Here is a 17271-nt window from a genome sequence, read left to right as displayed (position 1 = left end):
TTTTTTTTTTTGAAATAAAATCTTTAAAATATTTTGTATAAATAAAACGAGATAATTATCGAATTGTTTAATTTAATAAAAAAATATGCTTTTTGTGTTATTTTCGTGAAAATATTTAAAAACTTCCATTCAATGTTAAAATGTTTAATTCTATTCATTTTAATAATTTCCAATTGTATGTGTTTCGCCCAGTATTATTAGTCTGGATGTTTGGAGAACAGAACTCTAGAAGTGAGATGTGTTAGTCTTGGATAAATTACAATTTTTTTTTAGATTTTCTCAAGTACACACGGTTGAATTGCGTAGAATAATTTAATTTCTCGAAATTGTGTCAAGTCATAACTTGATATTAATCAAAGCTCACATGTAAATTGTGGAAACGGACTTTTTTTTGGTTTCCTTCCTTAGGCCAATGAAATTCCAGTAAGTAACCATTTGCACCGCAAACCACTGGCTAAAATCTAACGCATATGACCATAGTGATAAAACATAACATCTAACATTTTGTTAACATTGAATTTATCTTTAAATGGATTTTCATTTCAGAGACGAATTGTACAACAATTTTGTTTGTGTTTTCTTTTTGTGCTCGATAGTCAACGGTGAGAGTGATAAAAATATTGACATCAGGCTTATGAGTATGGGAAGCCGATGTTTGAAAATGAAATTTGTCGACAAACTTTTGTCCTATCATTGTACACTAATATCATTGAGTGCATTTAAACACGTTTTTGAGTGATTTTTTTTCTTAATTTTTGTACCGAATCATTGCTTTCACCACAAATGTAAATGAATTTTTCATGTTTAGGTTTAAAATCAACATTTTTGATTGAATTCATTGTTGCTTTTCGGATGATGTTTCATCGATTCGTCAATGATATTGTTAGTTCGAATTTGTGTTGGAGGTGCAATTTTAGTCACTTGATCCATATGAAAATTTGCGCCGAAGATAATTACCGGCTTGAAGAAGACTCTCCTCAAATACAGAATTGCCACGCGGTCGTTTAGTTGGAGTGGTTACTTGGAATTCGTCATCGTTTGCGGTCACAATGGTAGCAGTTAGGGTTCGTTGATACTGACGAGTTAATGGTAGATTTCGATCGATCAACTGCAAACTGTTTGGATGATCAATCGTAAATGTTTGGGATGACGATTCGGTCATCTCACTCGACCTGAAATGCATGGTTTTTGGCGTGAATAAAGTTTTTTTCTTTTCAAATTAATTTTCAAATAGAATTTGATGTTCTCTTTTTATTCTGTACATAAAAAAAAAATGCTTGAACTAGTGGTATACCTGAAGGTGACCGTAGGTGCGAACGTATGTAACCCGTCCGAAAGTCTGTGGGCACTATTTGCTGCGAGGAATGATAGCCGTTTCGATGATTTCTCCCCCATCTGCGAATGGTTAATGGATTGACATATTTAAAGCAATTCGATTCTGTGCTCAAATAAGATATCTAATTTATATCATGCATATATTTTATTTATATCCTTTTTTCCCTTCGTTTTGGATTACATTTGGACAATCAAGCACTAGCCGATTATTGCAAATAGCAAATTTGCTAATTTCATAATCCAATAGTTTCTTTACTCAATATTTTTTCCGATTGGTTTGCTGATTCGATACACTTTCATTTGTTTTGTTTAACTACTAAACTAGCTGCTTAGCGCACTTTGAATACACACACATTGGGTTACATGCCGGAAATAAATAAATAAAAAATACATTGAGCATGCACAACACTACACACAAGAAAGAAATTGAGAATTTATCGTTTCATCTGTGATAATCGAACACCAAATTGCGTTCGATCCCCACAAAAGCAAATGATTTCGTTTCTTTTTCTTGTTTATATAAAGACACCTACTGAACGTGGAACAAGCCAGCCAAGAAATTCCAACTTACCTACGAAAAAGATAGTTAGCAACTTGGTATAAAAAAGATGATGTTTGGTAGATAGTGTAGACAGATTGGAAATATTTTTTTTTATTGCAAATCAATTCACTGTTACTCTGTGTTTTCCTTTCTTCTTATTGTTTTCTGTTTCATTTGGCATGAATCATATTTGGAAATTTTTCTTATTTATGGGCGGAATAATCGAATCAATTTGTAATGCTGTTGTGGTTGTTGTTGTTTTTTTTTTTCTCTAAATTTTGTGTGTAATTTTGCCCATCACAAGTTCAGTTGAAAAAAAAAGTTGAAACGTAATTTCTGTGCGCACTGCCGAATGTTACGGTTTCGTAACTCTATACTTGGGACAAAAATTGTTTCAAATATTTCGTTGTCTCCGTTGTGCTTAATGATTATCGTATATACGTCGGCGATGCTACACCAATATTTCGTCTACAAAACGTGGGTCGGCTATAGTGAATCAGGTACATGAAACAGTTGAAATAAATTTAGTCGTTTTGTTTAAAATAATTGTTGGTTTTTTGTTGTTTCTGAAATGTTTAGCGGTTTTTTTTTGTGGGTTTTATCTTGTTGTTGTTATTGTCGTTCCTGTTCGAGTTAGCAATTAAATAACATAAAAAGTTTTCCCAAATGATCGATTCGTTCCTTGAAATCAAATTTGAAGAAGCGAAAGCATACTGTTACTGAAAATGCACTTTTCAGTTCTTCAATGTATTTTCTCAATTTGGTGTCTTTATTTCAGTAACTGATCTGAATTTGACTGGCATGAGCATTATGCAGAAATAGAATTGGTTTGAATTTTTATTTCGAAATTTTGAAAGTCGATTGCGCGTTTTTTTTCTACGAAAAAACTCAAATGAAAACTAAATTTTAAACTAGATTTCGAATTAAATCCAATTGTTTGTTGTGTGATGGATATAACGATCTCGTCAGAATTCAATGCAATCGCTTACCTTTGAAGACATTTTTATGCCTTGGTTATTTACAATTGATTGATGTATTTTATATTATTGACCATGTCATTTTTGTTTTTTTTTATTCATTGAATCATGTGAATACAGAAAATCACAAAGAGTGGATTGGAGTGGCAAGACGTAGAAAAAGAAAGAGAGAAAGATAGAGAGATAGAGAGAGAGAGACAGAGAAATTGAAGTGTTTGAAAGAAATAAAATAGCAAAGAGGCTCAAAAATGCAAGTGATTCCAAGAACTGTGTGTGAAAGTGAAGTCGCAGATGTGATAAAATTGAAAATAATGAGAATGACAGCAAAAAGCATTGCGTGTGAGTGTAATTGTTTTTTTTTTTTAACAAAATGGAAACGAAATGGGAACTATTTGAATTCGATCTTTAATGGAAATCAATCTATTCAATTTGTTTTGTTTCAAAATGACACTGATTGATCAATGAACTATATTAATTAGCAAGCTATACCAAAATTCAAAAAAAAAATTCGAATCCTTCCACCCTGACGGACTAAATGAAAGAGAGATAGAGAGTGTGAGAGAAAGAGAGAGAGAGAAAGAGAGAGAGAGAGAGAGAGAGAGAGAATTTTGGCAAAGCGATAAACAGACTTCACTATTCAAAAATGGAAAGGCAGAAATGCTCTAATGGATATAGACATTTTTTTACCGCTCTAAAAAAAGTTTTGAAAAATATTCTGCAGCGAATTACAAACAGCAGATTTACCGCAAATGAAGTGTGTGAATGAGGATAGTTTTTTTTCGTGTGTATCTGATTTTCTTTTTCAATGAAGGGCTTTTTACTCTCTTCATTAAGTGATCATTTCATTGATTTGTGCTCTAATCTTGTGCTTTTTTGAATTCAAATTCAAATTTTACAAAAAAAAAAAAAAAAGAGTAAAAAACCCGAAAATTAGGTGAAAATTATTTGGTGCAATGCAACTCGAAAAATCCAATTCACCCCAAAATTGTAAGGAAATTCTGTGTGATTTTGACTTTGAAACATTTTCAGTAATGAATAATTCGGATTGAGAATGAGAGAGTTGATTTTTGTAGCATCAAACATTTGATTCACTCAAAAAAACAAAATGGTGTATTTTGTAGCAAATTGTATTTTTCAGTCACACTCGTCAATATTTGATGAGAAAAATGAAACGAAAATTTTGAGAAAAAAATTGCGAATTTCATTTCCAGACTCACCTCGCACTGTGTCCTAGGAGGATAATGTTTCTATTGATTGAGGGAAGAAAATGAGAGAAAAAGAAAATACGATTACAAATGTGGTACAATAAATATTGGTAAAATCAAAATGTGTAGTCGGTTGTTTTGTTCATGTTTTGAATCGAATGTTTGGTCGAAGACAGAGAGAAAGAGAGATAGAGTTAGAGAGAGAGAGATGGAAAATAAAGATGAAATGAGATAGAGAACACTATACTCAGAATGGAAAACAAGGCGGTCAGTAAAGGTATGTACAGTACAGGATCGTTTAACCATATTACTAGCTATCCCAAAAAACATAGATTTATGTTACAAACAATTCAGTTAGATTTATTTTTTCATCTTTTCAAAATGATAGACATTTATGGGACTGTTATACGCACTTGTCTAGCAAAAACATTATATCCATATTGAATGCACAATTGAAAATTTTATCTGAAACAATATTTAGTGTGCATTCGAAGTGTTTGTGTCATTTTAAGCGAATTCTAAAGCCAATGATAAATTTTGCTGACATAAACATTTCAATTGGTCACACTTGTCTCTCCTCGTACATACAATTTCGGAACCGAATCCAGCTCCGCTACACAGAGGTACACATATACATATATGTTAGGGTAACCAGTACCATAACTATTTCCATGCATACAGATCCTGATCACAGACGTTTAATTACTGACATTTCGATATCGAATCGATGGTAAATATTCAACCGCACTACACTTACAAAACAAAATTCGTATCAATTAACGTAATTATCACGTCTATACAAGGGACAAATAGGATATTTTCAATTGAGGAACAACGTTTTTGTTTAAAAAAAAACATTTGACCTCTCTGTATTGATGACAATTTTGTTTTTTCTGTGATGATGATTCTTTTGATTGCTGAACGATGTTCAGTTGGTTTTTATTTTAAGCTGGATGGAAAAGGTCTAAGCAAAAGGATAATGTTCATGATGGGGTTTCAGTGGAAAGAACAACCAATTCCATACACACCTTAAGCCTAGAACCAAAAATGATAACAAAACGAAAGCCATAATGTGTATATTACAAAGCAAACAAACATTGAAATCCGAAACAAAACAAAAACTATGTGAACGGTGGATTTTGCGGGAGGAAGAACTAAACATTATATATAAATATAGATATGGTGGTGTTACGTGTTTTTATATAGCTTTGAACAAATCCGTTAAAATGATTGCGAAGTGATTGCGTAGTTGTGTGATAAGTGATCGTTAAAATGCGATTGTACAAAGATGAGAAGAGTAGTTTGTGTGTGTGTGTGTATATTCAATGAAACATATGGTGATGTGGACACAATCATAACCTATTGATCTACAGAATGCGCGTTACATTTGCAACTTTTTTTTTTTAAATTAGTTTGCATGAAAGCCATTTTTGATTGCCGTTATGAAAGAGAATATCGTTGTAATTAGCGATGTTGTGAAAATAAACTTTTTTTGCAATAAATTTGAGGACAGTGACATAAATGATGGAACCAAAATCTACGAGCAGCTGCAACCTTGAACGTCAAATGATAAAACACATAGTGAAGTTTTGATTGGTCAAGAGATAATATGAGTGGTATAGATGAAGAAAGATTGCTGCATATACTTGTTTATTGTTGTTTTTTTTTTTAAACTATTTTGTTCGAAAATTTGCAGTTTTTTTTTGGTTTTGAAAAATGATTAAGAATTTTAAATTTTTAAGTGACATTTGTCCTACCGAATGATAGTAATCGATCTCGTCAAATTCACAACAACACTGATATCTTAGGAAAGCACGAACAGTTTTTCTGAAATTTTGACAAAATAATTTCGGTTTATGTTTATTGTTAGTCTGCTTCAATTAAAGTTGAATTGTTGTTTTGTTTTTTTTTTTTTTTGTTTGTTAGTTGATGTTTTTTGTTGTCAAGTTGAGCGTAATTCGCCTACTTCAAGTCTTGTTGTGTTTCTAACTCTAAAAATTGATCAAATTTCTAAAAAAAATGCATAAGAAATGATATACAAATTCACAAATAGGTAGGTGGAAATTTGCAAACATTTATATCAATATAAAAGACTGGATCGACAAGTGTTGATTTCGTTAAGCAAAAAAAAAAAAAAAACTGTCAATACATATCACGTTTGATAAAAAAACGATACGAGTGAGAAAGTGGAATAAAAATTAATCTAATATTGGATTGTTTCACGTGGATTCACTCTGCATTGTGGAACTTCATTTGTTTTCCAATATTTTTGTAGAATAATTCTAAAGGAAAATAAATCAATCAGGATAAGGATTGAAGTGCATTCATTGTTTGGAAAGCACTTCATTGTGTTCGACTTCAAACGCGTTTGTATTTGCTTTGTAGATTAATTGTAGAATCACTTACTAACAATAAACTGTTCAGTGTTCAATCATATTTATAAAATCGTTTCTGTATAAAAAAAAGTTACACACGCACACACATACGCATAAAGATATGAAATTCGTAAAACAATCAAGAGGATGTATAGGGTATAACTGCGTTTATCTCGGGCATTTGGGGAATATATATCATTGGACGCCGGTTTGATTATGTGCATGTGTCATTTTTTTTTGTTTCTGTGTGGTAACCCTTTTCAAGAAGGAGAGAAAAAACATCCGATTTTCTTTTTATTACCTGAGTAATCTGGTTATATAATCCGGCCAATTATTCGGGAACCTGCGAATATAATAACATTCGATTTTTATAATATTTTGCATTTAAATGCATTTGATACATAATGATTGTTTAATAATAATAATGAATCATTATTAATGATACAACATTTGGGTTAATAATTGTTAAATGGATACATACATAACTAGAAAGAATCCAATTGCTATTAAAATCACTCCAGCTAATTTCATGCCAGCAAAATTTGCGCCATACAAAACGATATCGAGGGCTATAAAAAAAAAAATCAATTGATTTTGATCGTGTGTGTATGTGAGTTAGTTTGAGACAATGAATGAATAGGGAATTTACCTGCTGAAACTGGAACTGATGTTATTAATCCCAAGGTAACAAACATGCTGTAAGTTACAGCCGAACTGAATTGCGTCAAAATGTGGAACACTGTCGAAAATATTTTCATTCCGGATGAATTGTTTTTTTTTCTATTGATTTATGTTTAAATAAAATCAAATACCCATTTGAAACTTACTCAACATTAAAATGCAAGCAATCAACAGATCAATCCAGAACAAACTTTCTAATGGCATCCATTCTGTTCCGGACAGATAGAGGCCCAACGGGATGGGCCAACACAGTGTTAAATTTATTAAACCTATTATTGTAAACGCGAATGAGATCATTGCTACGGGTGGATCTCCGAACAGCTTTCGAAACATCACCTGTGTAAAAATGTTTGTAAGTAATGGTAAATTGTTTTGGGCCATTCATAAGACTCACTTTGAACACTGCATAAGCAGCACCAGAGATAGTTGCAAGAACAACGCCGCCCAACGTTGGGGAGCCTGTTATTCCGTCCATATAAGCCAGTAGCGCAATACCTGTATCACACAAAATAACAGCAACAATCTAAAGAGAGAGAGAGAGAGAGAGAGAGAGAGAGAGAGAGAGAGAGAGGAAAACATCAAAAACGGAACGTGAATCATCATTTGTTTCCATTTCATCGACATTACTTACTCGTACGCCTACAAACTGTTCATGCAATATGACCCATGACAGTAAATATGCACTTGCCACGTTGGTGGCGAACAGTGACATAGCGTCCGTCGCCAATAGCGGCCGTAATGATAAAATATACAAATACGTTGTGATCAACCACAAGATACAAAACACGATGCAACGATTAAAGAAGCGTCCAATTGTGAAACCACGATCACGAAATCCACGCAATATATTACCGAAAATTTCGCCCGGGCTTTCGTGGCAATTGTTTGTCATTAATCGGCCAACTAAGAAAATTGGATAGAACAATAGCACAAAATTCGTGCAGAACCATGATGCAAAAAACGGTGCATTAAATTCAGATGCGGCATATTGTTTGCCGTTGCTCGTTGATACCGGTGCAATTTTCGGTATGGTAACGGGTATGTGAATGGGTTGAAACAATTCATTCGTTTCATTTTCGAAGTCACCATAGAAAAAGTTATCATTTGTGGATATAACCGATGGTGTGACGGCCGAATACTGTGACGAATTTTGGTATACGTACAAAAATTTAATGCAATGGGTCGCTCCAACCCAGCTTGCCGTTACCAAAATGGTCACACACACGCCAAAGTACATCTACAAATGGAGAATAGAAATGTGCATCTAAATTCCACAAACTGTTTTCGATGACAAATTGGTTACCTTTTGGGCCGACTCCGAACAACATGATTCCTTACATTTGGTTAATTTTCTCGAATTTCCCTCGCTGCCAATCGCCAACGGAGTACTGCGACAAACATTTACACCAATGAATAGCCGATATAATTTCGGAAAAATTGTCAAATTTGTCTGAACTCACTTGCTCGTAGTTATGGTGGTTGTATTATTGTTATTTGTTGAGGCTGCCGTTGTTGTGACTGCAACAGTCGTCGTTGTAGTTGTCGTCGTTGTCATTGTCATCGTCGTCGTCGTCGTCGTCGTTGCTGCCGTAGCCGTGGTCGTCGTCATTGTTGTAGCGTTTATATTTTGATTTCCGTCGGTGTTTCTCTCGTTGGGCTGACTTATCGAATCGGATCGTGAGATTTGTGGATTGCTCGAGTGAAGAATGTTGGTGAATCCGCCGCCAGCGAATGAACCATTTGGAGAATCATTGGTGACAACTACAGACGGAGCTCGAACACGAGCTCGTGGATTAAAAATGGCTGGTATTTCGTTATTATCTCGGGTCATTTCGTTGAACGAAATTAATGTTTTAGAGAGTGTTCTACTTGAATTGAAATCGGTGGTATGTACAATGGACACTCTTCATATTCCGCACATTATCAGCTCCATATTCGTATGAACTTCGTTTTCTGCTCCAATTCGGTCGCACAGCATTATTAACAGCGACCGTGTTGACAATTTATTGATGAGGCAAGCCACGTGCAAGAGGAATAGTGTTTTTTTTCGGATGAGTATTTTATTATTTATAAGTAAACAATATGCAGTATATTTTTTCTACATCTAATGCATAATTTCCACGTCACATCAATATTAATTGGTTAGCATAAATGTACATACTAGCTCAGCCACTCAAAATGGGTTATTGAGCGCTCCCCGAGGGCGCGTATTCGCGCATGAATAACGTAGAAAATGGAATGTCAACGCATAACATTTGCTCAAAAATATTAATAATAATCCAGATAACTATGTAGCAAGAGAAGAGAATGATGATGTTATTACACACAACGAAATTATTATGTTGTACCACCATACATTCAACATGCTACCAACACGACACTCGACTATTATGCTTATTTTTGGCATTTCTTCGATACAACAAGCTGAAAAAAAATCGATTGAGCTTCACAACCATTCTTGTTTGCGTTTTGCCTGCAATTCACTCATTTGACTTTTTGGTTTTCGTTATTTCCGAATACTTGAAACTTTTATTCGATCCGAAACAAAATAGCAAAAATGTAATAAGAGCTAGCGACACATTCCAATACGTGCATTTGGGACAGTTTTTCGGGTCTCACTCCATGTCGAATGCGACTTGTTACTGTGTTCTCTCTTTCTCTCTGTGGCTGCGTGTGTGTGTGTTTTCTTTTCTGTTTCATTCTTGGACAATCGAAATGAGCACAACTGGCGCGTGTATTATATGTTTTTGTAAATCGAACTACAAATCAATTATATTCAATAATTGGGCCAATTTTACTTTGAAATTATCTTTGGTATTGTCTCAACGTGACGTAAGCGGAATGGATGATATGCATTTAAAACTATAACGTTATCTACATTAACACAGAATATCTTGAGCTCCCCCCTCCCCATCGAAGAAGAACAACAAGTTACAAACAAATTGACCGAATCGATGTGCTCAAAATTTCAAAAAAAGAAAGAAAAACACTTGATTCCAAATGAAAGATTCAATGTATGCTCACTTTATTGGTTTTTATAAATACGAGAAAGAATAAACAGAAAATAAATTCAAAGGAATTCGCTGCAAATGAGCTAAATATGGATATAGCTTAAGATAGGAACAAATTTGAACTGAACAACTTTGAGAGAGAGCTTGATTGCGACCATTGATAACAGAACACTTGGTTATTTGTGTGTGTGGAAAAATGGGTGATGGAAAATGCGCGCCCGTGAACCAATGCGCAAAATCGACATTTATTAACGGAACAGTTGTTTTGAGCGACGAATTTCTCTCACTCTGTTGTGTTGTGTTTAATGCTATGGAGTGGCCTTATGCGATGTTGGAGAGAATCCTTTAAATAAATGTACAAGTAAACATAGACTTCGAAGTGTATAAAATTTAGAGAATTTGTATTCGTTTTTATTTATCATTCTCTTAAATTTAAGTTTAAATAGGAACAAAAGATGAACAGAGATCGAATGTTTTACTCCTTGTTTGGTGGATCGACCATACAAATGGCGTAAGTATAATAAACTCGGTGAATTTGTTGTGTAGTTGTTCTACAGCTTCATTGCGCTAATTTAATTCGAGGCGCTCGCAACTTCCTTTTGATTTAATTACTTAAATTGCATACAATGATTATTCTTACATTTTTTTCACTAAAAACTAAATACTACTGAATTAAATAAATTCGATAATTTTATTTTTGTTTTTACCATTCTAAAATAAATATTGGTTGCATAAATTGTAAATAGAGATAAACTGTATAATTTGTGTGTATGGCTTTGAACATGTCGAAACAATGCTAATAAAGCTAGCGTACAATATAGCATTGGCACACATACGTTGATGTTATGCTTGATCTTTTTTTTGGTTGTTGCTATTGTTGCTCTCTAAACATCAATTGCGCGTTGATATCAATAACATTTTGTAAGATTTTAACTTTTCATCAAGTCATTTCATAACATAAAACCAATTAAATTGCGGAAAAATGAACTGTTTGTTAAGATTTCGAATTTATTGCATTCATTATCAAATATGTGAAAGAACACAGTTTGGCTGTTAATTTTATTGAAAAATTCTATTACAAAACAGCTGATATCGAATTGAAAAAAAAAACAGCCTCAAATGGGGCAAATTGAAATCGCTCCGAATTGATTTTTTTCAAATTGATTTATCTATTCGGCCTTTTTGATTACAACAATGATTAATTTTCTTCGGAACTGTGAAGAGATGAAATGAAAAAAGACGATAAAACGATTTGTCATATGAAGACAGATTTTTGTATGATATTGTTGTAATCGCAAAAACGCCACAAAAAAATGTGTGACCGTCAAAAAATATCAACAACGAATTTATCTTGCATTTCTCGATAAATAAATGACACCTATCTTAACTTAACAAAATTCTTAAAATATCACGTATGAAATTAAACAAAGTTGCATTTCTAAACATAAATATAATCGAACTGCAAGAATGCATAGAATGGATGAATTTAAGTTCATCGATTGCATTTTATTCCGAACTCGACCAATTGATTTGTAAGAAAATTCGTACAAACTGCTTGCCAAAACAAATTGTAATCTGTCTGTATTGTTTTGGCCTTGAGAATGAACTTGAATTTAATTTCCCGAAGAAGAAATCGATCGTACCAATTTTTTAATCCTTTTCAGCACAAAAAGGAAATATTCTGATTGATATTTTTTGACGTTTTTATAACTAATTATACTTGATCAGTTATTATATTCAAATAATAATTTGTACTTATTGATTTTAAATAATTTCTAGTTAAACAATTTATCAACAAAGATTTATTTTTCTGATTTTTTTTCTTTTTACTTGAATATAAATACCTTGAACGATCTGGTAAACCATCGGAGAGATCATCTGCTAATTTATCAGAGGCACCAGAATCCCAACCATCATATGATATTGTGGATAAATTGGAAGAATTCAAAACTGAAAATTGATAAAAGATTACCGATTTTGAAAACTATCTGAGAAGTGGTAAACATCAAGACCCAAACCACATAGAAACTTCGAAAACCTTCAGAATCGCCACCGAAAGTTTATTTGAGGAGTTTGAAGCGAAAATGTCATACAGAAAAGTTGAGAAGGAAAATGTCAAATGAAAAGAGATAGGTATATAGTGCACTATAGTTTACTATACAGTTTACTATATAGCTATCCCTTTTCCGCTCATTCATCATCGACATTTTTCCGCTCAACTTTTCTGTATTACATTTTCGCTCTCAACCCCACATTTAAAGGTCGGATCGACATTTTTAATGATTTGGTGTGGATGTTATGATACCACGAAATCCAAATTGATACTCACTGTCGCTTTCATCAATAGCAGCATTGCTCAACACCATCGAACAAAAATAAGCAGCACCCACGGCGTCTGTGAATTAAATAAGAAGAACTTTCGTTAGTACAACAGATTCAATGTGCTATTTTTTTTTCTATCAAATGAAAATTTAAAGTTGAATAAAAAAAACAGGAAAAAAGACATGAGAAATTATTGAGTGTTTGTTACATACTATCACAATGTGGAACTGGCGATAATTGGAATTCATCTCTCAACAGATTTTTAACCTTTGGGATATTCGATAATCCACCGGCCAAGACGATGTCGGTAATATCATCCTTTTTCAATTGGGCGTTGTGAAGAGCCTTTTTGATTGCCTTCTTTAACCCTTCGAACAATTTGGCGTTTAAATTTTCGAATACTTCTCGAGTGATAGTAAAAAATGACATATTCGAAATGTTATCTGTTGATAGCTCTATCTTCACACGTTCGCAGTCGTCATACAATTTACGCATCGCATTTTTGTCTGTTTTTTTTTCGGCAATCCACTGGCTACCCATTTCTTTTTCGAATTCATTCAAGATGTGGTCGGCTACATTTTTATCGAATTCTTCGCTTCCCAAGTGAGTTTCATGAACAGTTGATTTCTGCTCAAGTTTACCATCTATATCGATCGAAAAAATAGTTATATCAAGACTGGCACCTGACAGAATTCAAAAAACGAAAAAAATGAGAATATCATTGCATAAAACTATTTTCGATCAATTTTTGTTTGACAATCTGTTTTATAATTACCCCAATCACAGACGAAAATATTCGATTTTCTTCGGAAAAACTTTTTGTTCGCTCCATAGCAACAGACGAGGGCAGTTGGCTCGTCGATGATACGATGCACAACAAAACCACATTCGGTAACAACATCTTTGGTCGCTTGACGTTGCGAATCGTTGAAGTAAGATGGTACTGTGACAATGGCATCATTGACAGTTTTTTTCAAGCAAGTTTCGGCGTATTCCTTTAAATCGGCCAAAACTATGAATGAGATATCTTCTGGGCTAAATTGCTTGGTGTGACCCTCGTATTGAACTTCAATTTTTGGTTTGTTGTCAACATTCTTAACACAGAATGGCCAGTTTTTGGGTTGAACGGCCTCATCGTCGAATTCACAACCGATCAAACGTTTGACCCCAAAAACTGTATTGGTTTGGTTCATACCGGCTTGCTTCTTGGCATGAATACCAATAAGACGTTCGGTTTCGGTGAAGGCAACGTAGGATGGATAATCAAAGCATGAGGCAGGAGTTCGTCCTTCAAATACAGCCATTCTTGTGGATGCAGCGCCGAAATCAATGCCAGCAACTGGAACAGATATTGTCTAAATTTCATGAAGAAAAGCAAGAAGATGGGAAAAACAATAAAAATGATTCATTCCGATGTGTAAATTCTTATTTATACTACATAACGAAGATATAATTGAGATAATACAAAAGATTTTTATCTTACCGCCCCTTCAGATGGTTCTGGTCCCAATTCAGCGAGCTTTGCTTTTACAGTATTCTAAATGATAGAACGAAACAAAGGAAAGAAAAACTTCTTAAACATCGATATTAACATTGCAAACTAAGTCACACATGACAATCGAATTACAGATTCCAACCAACACTTAACAAATGCCTTTAACGATTGGAATCAATTCAAATTGAAATCGATGAACACTCCAATAATCCGATAGCTTACCATTATTTCATTGCCATCTTCGGAGCCTGATTCGTCCATTTTTTGTCGCGTTTCGTGCAGGTCGAATGGAAAAATTGGAAACAATTCTTACTATTTTTCTGGATGCACTAATTTTATTTGAAGCAATTAACTGAATCAACAATTGATTTTTGTTTGCCACTTGACAATCGACAAATAACTAATATGCTTTTAATGTCATCGGGATTTCTTTGACAGTATGTTGATGTGTCATTATTCCGCTACAGCACAAAATATCGCTGCCGGCACAGCAATCACGTGTCATGCGACTTGGTCAAACGTTCCAACGGTGATTAAACAGAAATTCAAATTCAGAAATTCAGTTTCACTGTATGAAGAAACATTTGAATTATTTTTTTAAAAAATTATTCAACAATCAAAAGAGTATTGTTTTTCATTTCGCTTTACGATCGCATCATTTAATCTGAATCGTTTCTGCAAAATTTCAATCGGGACTCAATAGATGTCATTACTAGGCTGACATGCGACATACTACCACAAAATTCAAACTTAAAACTTTGCTGAGAATGCACATTCCAGTATGCCAACAACAAATGTGTCAAACAAAGGTAAATAGTGGCAAAAAACTGTGAAAGAAATAATTCACTTCGATCAGTGTGCAGTGTTTAAAGCGCACTGTTCTTTTTGGCTAAATAAAAAATTAGCGAGGTTCTTCTTTCGGTGTATTTGTAGTTGTTCTATTCGTTCTTCAAGTCATTGGTGGGAAAGGATGTCGTCGTTGAGCTCAAAAACGATTTAAGGTATTTTACACCAAGGTCATACACCTTGATCATCTTGGCGCATCGCTACCTGTTTATAATGCAAATAATAAACCAGACTATTCCATAAATAATCGATTCAATTTCGTTCTTTTACAGTATATGCGGCACATTGCACTCGGTAGATCAGTATCTGAACATCAAATTGACAGACATCAGTGTGAACGACACAGAAAAGTATCCACATATGTTGTACGTATTGAATGCGTTTTGTTTATTCCAATCGATTTTGCAGAATTTTCCATTTGATTTAACACAATCGATTTATTTCTCCATTTCCAGATCGGTGAAAAACTGTTTCATCCGTGGTTCGGTGGTGCGTTATGTGCAGTTACCGGTTGAGGAAGTGGACACACAATTGTTGCAAGATGCGGCTCGCAAAGAAGCTGTCACCAGCACACGATAGACATAAACGTTCCAATGAACCCACCATCCCATCCCAGCAACTGATTATTTAAGTTTTATGGCAAAGAAAAAAAAACACGAATTATTCGGAGAAGTGATTCGTTTGTAATGTCTAGACAAATCTATATATATAAATCTGAATGTTTGTATGTATGTTCCGGGTAATCTTCTGAACCGCCCAACCGATCCGAAAGTGCAGCGTATCGTTGGAAAGGTCTTGAGTGCGCGCAGGTTTTAGGCACATTTTTGGGACAATTTTTGGGACATTTCTAGGAAATTTTGTCACAAATTCTACAAGTGTCACAATTTTCACTTTGGGATAATTGTCACAAATGTCCCAAATGAAAAAAAATCAGTTTTTAATCATTTTGGGACAGCATATTTTTGGGACATTTGTCACAAATGTGAAAAAATGGGAGATTTCTATGAAATTGTTGGGACAATTGTCACAAATGCTAAAAATGTCACAATTTTCACTTTGAGATATTTTTTGACACAATTGTCATACATGTGAATAAATTTACTTTGTGAATATTTTGGGACAGTCCATATTTTTGTGATGAAGTATCATTAATAATAATGGTGTCACTTTGGGAAATTTTTTTTGGACAATTGTCACAAAAGTATCAAATGAAAAAAAAAATCAGTTTTTGATCATTTTGCGACAGGATATTTTTGTGACATTTGTCACAAATGTAAAAAAAAATTGGGACATTTCTATGAAATTGTTAGGACAATTGTCACAAATGGTAAAAATGTCACAATTTTCATTTTGGGACATTTTTTGAGACAATTGTCATACATGTGAAAAAATTTACTTTGTGAATATTTTGGGACAGTGCATATTTTTGTGATGAAAAATTGGAAATTTTGTCACAAATGCTACAAATGTCACAATTTTCACTTTGGGATATTTTTTGGGACAATTGTCACAAATATCGACATTTGAATACCAATTTTATTTACATCTATTGCGCCATTTATATCGCAAGGTAAGCAGGTAATATACAGACCAAACACCATTATCTATATACAGTGAGCGTCAAAATTTTTGGCACAGTTAGTTTTTTCAGTTTTTATATATATTTATTGTTATTTTAACAAAATTTCTTTTATGGTTTTATGAAACGAGTAGAAATATATAAATTCATAATCTTTTTTTCGAATTTAACTTACCGTTACTGTAGATAAATAACAAAAATCAAAAATCACGCGTCAAAAGTTATGGCACACTTTGGGAAAATTGGTCAAAATCTTGAATATCTCATAATTAATTGTCGGTATTTGGCTTTTAAATGAAGATGGTGACCTAAATCAAAGATTCCGGTACTTTGTTTTGCATTTTAATGATGGCCTTAAGTCATAAAGCTGGCCGCCATATGGCCAAAATGTGGTTTTTTGTGTTTTTGACCACCATGTATTTTTAAAGCCGGCCATCTGATTAAAATGAAATATATAAAGTTGGAAACGTCTTTGGACGTAAATACATTTAAAGCTAAGGCACAATAAAATCGGCGGCCATTTGGCCGAATTACGGCCTCATGTAAATGGAGCCAAAAGTTTTGGCCATTTTGAAATGGCCACCTGAAGCGAATATTTTGCATATCGTTGTAAAGGTCTTAATAAGTAGGCAATGTTTATAGAAAATAATTTCCAAGAAGATCTAAATTTTGGCCACTTCCATATGTTTTTTGATTGTTGGCCAATGGTTTCACATGACCGTAATTTTACCAAATGGCCGCCGATTTGATTGTGCTTTAGCACTAAATGCATCTACTTTCAAAAAAGTTTCCAATTGTATATGTTTTATTTTAATCAGATGACCGGCCTTATAAATACAGGGTGGTCAAAAATACAAAAAACCACATTTTGGCCATATGCCGGCCAGCTTTATGACTTAGGGCC

The 17271-nt window shown here is 33.7% G+C and overlaps 4 protein-coding genes across 6 annotated transcripts in view; 1 reads left to right on the top strand and 3 right to left on the bottom strand.

Moving 5' to 3' along the window:
- Positions 1-131: 131 nt before the first annotated feature.
- LOC129579084 (uncharacterized) lies at positions 132-10121 on the bottom strand. Its single transcript, XM_055468724.1, has 12 exons — positions 8575-10121; positions 8418-8502; positions 7746-8351; positions 7509-7637; positions 7261-7450; positions 7083-7172; positions 6915-7002; positions 6735-6776; positions 5816-5885; positions 4071-4100; positions 1295-1395; positions 132-1172 (listed from the first exon to the last, which is right to left on the bottom strand). Exons 1-12 carry the CDS (start codon positions 8943-8945, stop codon positions 914-916), a joined length of 2061 nt encoding a protein of 686 aa, XP_055324699.1. The 5' UTR covers positions 8946-10121; the 3' UTR covers positions 132-913.
- A 352-nt stretch (positions 10122-10473) lies between these two features.
- Positions 10474-14324, bottom strand: LOC129579095 (heat shock cognate 71 kDa protein-like). 3 transcript variants are annotated; one of them, XM_055468747.1, is made up of 7 exons: positions 14165-14318; positions 13931-13984; positions 13223-13802; positions 12660-13130; positions 12455-12520; positions 11970-12075; positions 10474-11339 (listed from the first exon to the last, which is right to left on the bottom strand). In XM_055468747.1, exons 1-7 carry the CDS (start codon positions 14201-14203, stop codon positions 11324-11326), a joined length of 1332 nt encoding a protein of 443 aa, XP_055324722.1. In that variant the 5' UTR covers positions 14204-14318; the 3' UTR covers positions 10474-11323. The 3 variants fall into 3 exon arrangements, with proteins under 3 accessions (XP_055324722.1, XP_055324720.1, XP_055324721.1); XM_055468745.1 differs by having other exon boundaries at positions 10474-12075; positions 14165-14324; XM_055468746.1 differs by lacking the exon at positions 13931-13984 and having other exon boundaries at positions 10474-12075.
- A 57-nt stretch (positions 14325-14381) lies between these two features.
- LOC129579350 (U6 snRNA-associated Sm-like protein LSm2) lies at positions 14382-15500 on the top strand. The gene is given in 5 exon segments (XM_055469384.1): positions 14382-14471; positions 14723-14751; positions 14848-14943; positions 15061-15153; positions 15244-15500. Coding segments are annotated over 5 exon segments (432 nt in total). The 3' UTR covers positions 15368-15500.
- A 312-nt stretch (positions 15501-15812) lies between these two features.
- The window catches only part of LOC129579348 (heat shock cognate 71 kDa protein-like), an 8225-nt gene continuing 6766 nt past the window's right edge, over positions 15813-17271 (bottom strand). The window contains exon 5 of the mRNA XM_055469380.1: positions 15813-15821. Within this exon, the coding sequence (XP_055325355.1) occupies positions 15813-15821 (9 nt within the window). The remainder of the gene's footprint in view (positions 15822-17271) is intronic.

Source organism: Sitodiplosis mosellana, unplaced genomic scaffold (genome assembly GCF_009176505.1).
Source record: "Sitodiplosis mosellana isolate CC-2019 unplaced genomic scaffold, AAFC_SMos_1.0 Smas_scaffold_6226, whole genome shotgun sequence".
NCBI lineage: Eukaryota > Metazoa > Arthropoda > Insecta > Diptera > Cecidomyiidae > Sitodiplosis > Sitodiplosis mosellana.
Note: the sequence above shows the minus strand (reverse complement) of the source record. Positions and strands in the feature narration are given on the sequence as shown.

Excerpts from the sequence above, each read along its gene's own strand:
- LOC129579095 (XM_055468745.1), bottom strand. The coding sequence starts at position 14,203 with ATGGACGAATCAGGCTCCGAAGATGGCAATGAAATAATG. Across the intron at positions 13,131-13,222 it reads TATTTTCGTCTGTGATTGGG|GTGCCAGTCTTGATATAACT; the intron begins GTAATTATAAAA and ends GAATTCTGTCAG. Across the intron at positions 12,521-12,659 it reads GCCAGTTCCACATTGTGATA|ACGCCGTGGGTGCTGCTTAT; the intron begins GTATGTAACAAA and ends TTTAATTCACAG.
- LOC129579084 (XM_055468724.1), bottom strand. The coding sequence starts at position 8,945 with ATGACCCGAGATAATAACGAAATACCAGCCATTTTTAATCCACGAGCT. Across the intron at positions 7,638-7,745 it reads AACAGTTTGTAGGCGTACGA|ATTGTTGCTGTTATTTTGTG; the intron begins GTAAGTAATGTC and ends CTCTCTCTTTAG. Across the intron at positions 6,777-6,914 it reads ATTGGATTCTTTCTAGTTAT|GTTCCCGAATAATTGGCCGG; the intron begins GTATGTATCCAT and ends TTATATTCGCAG.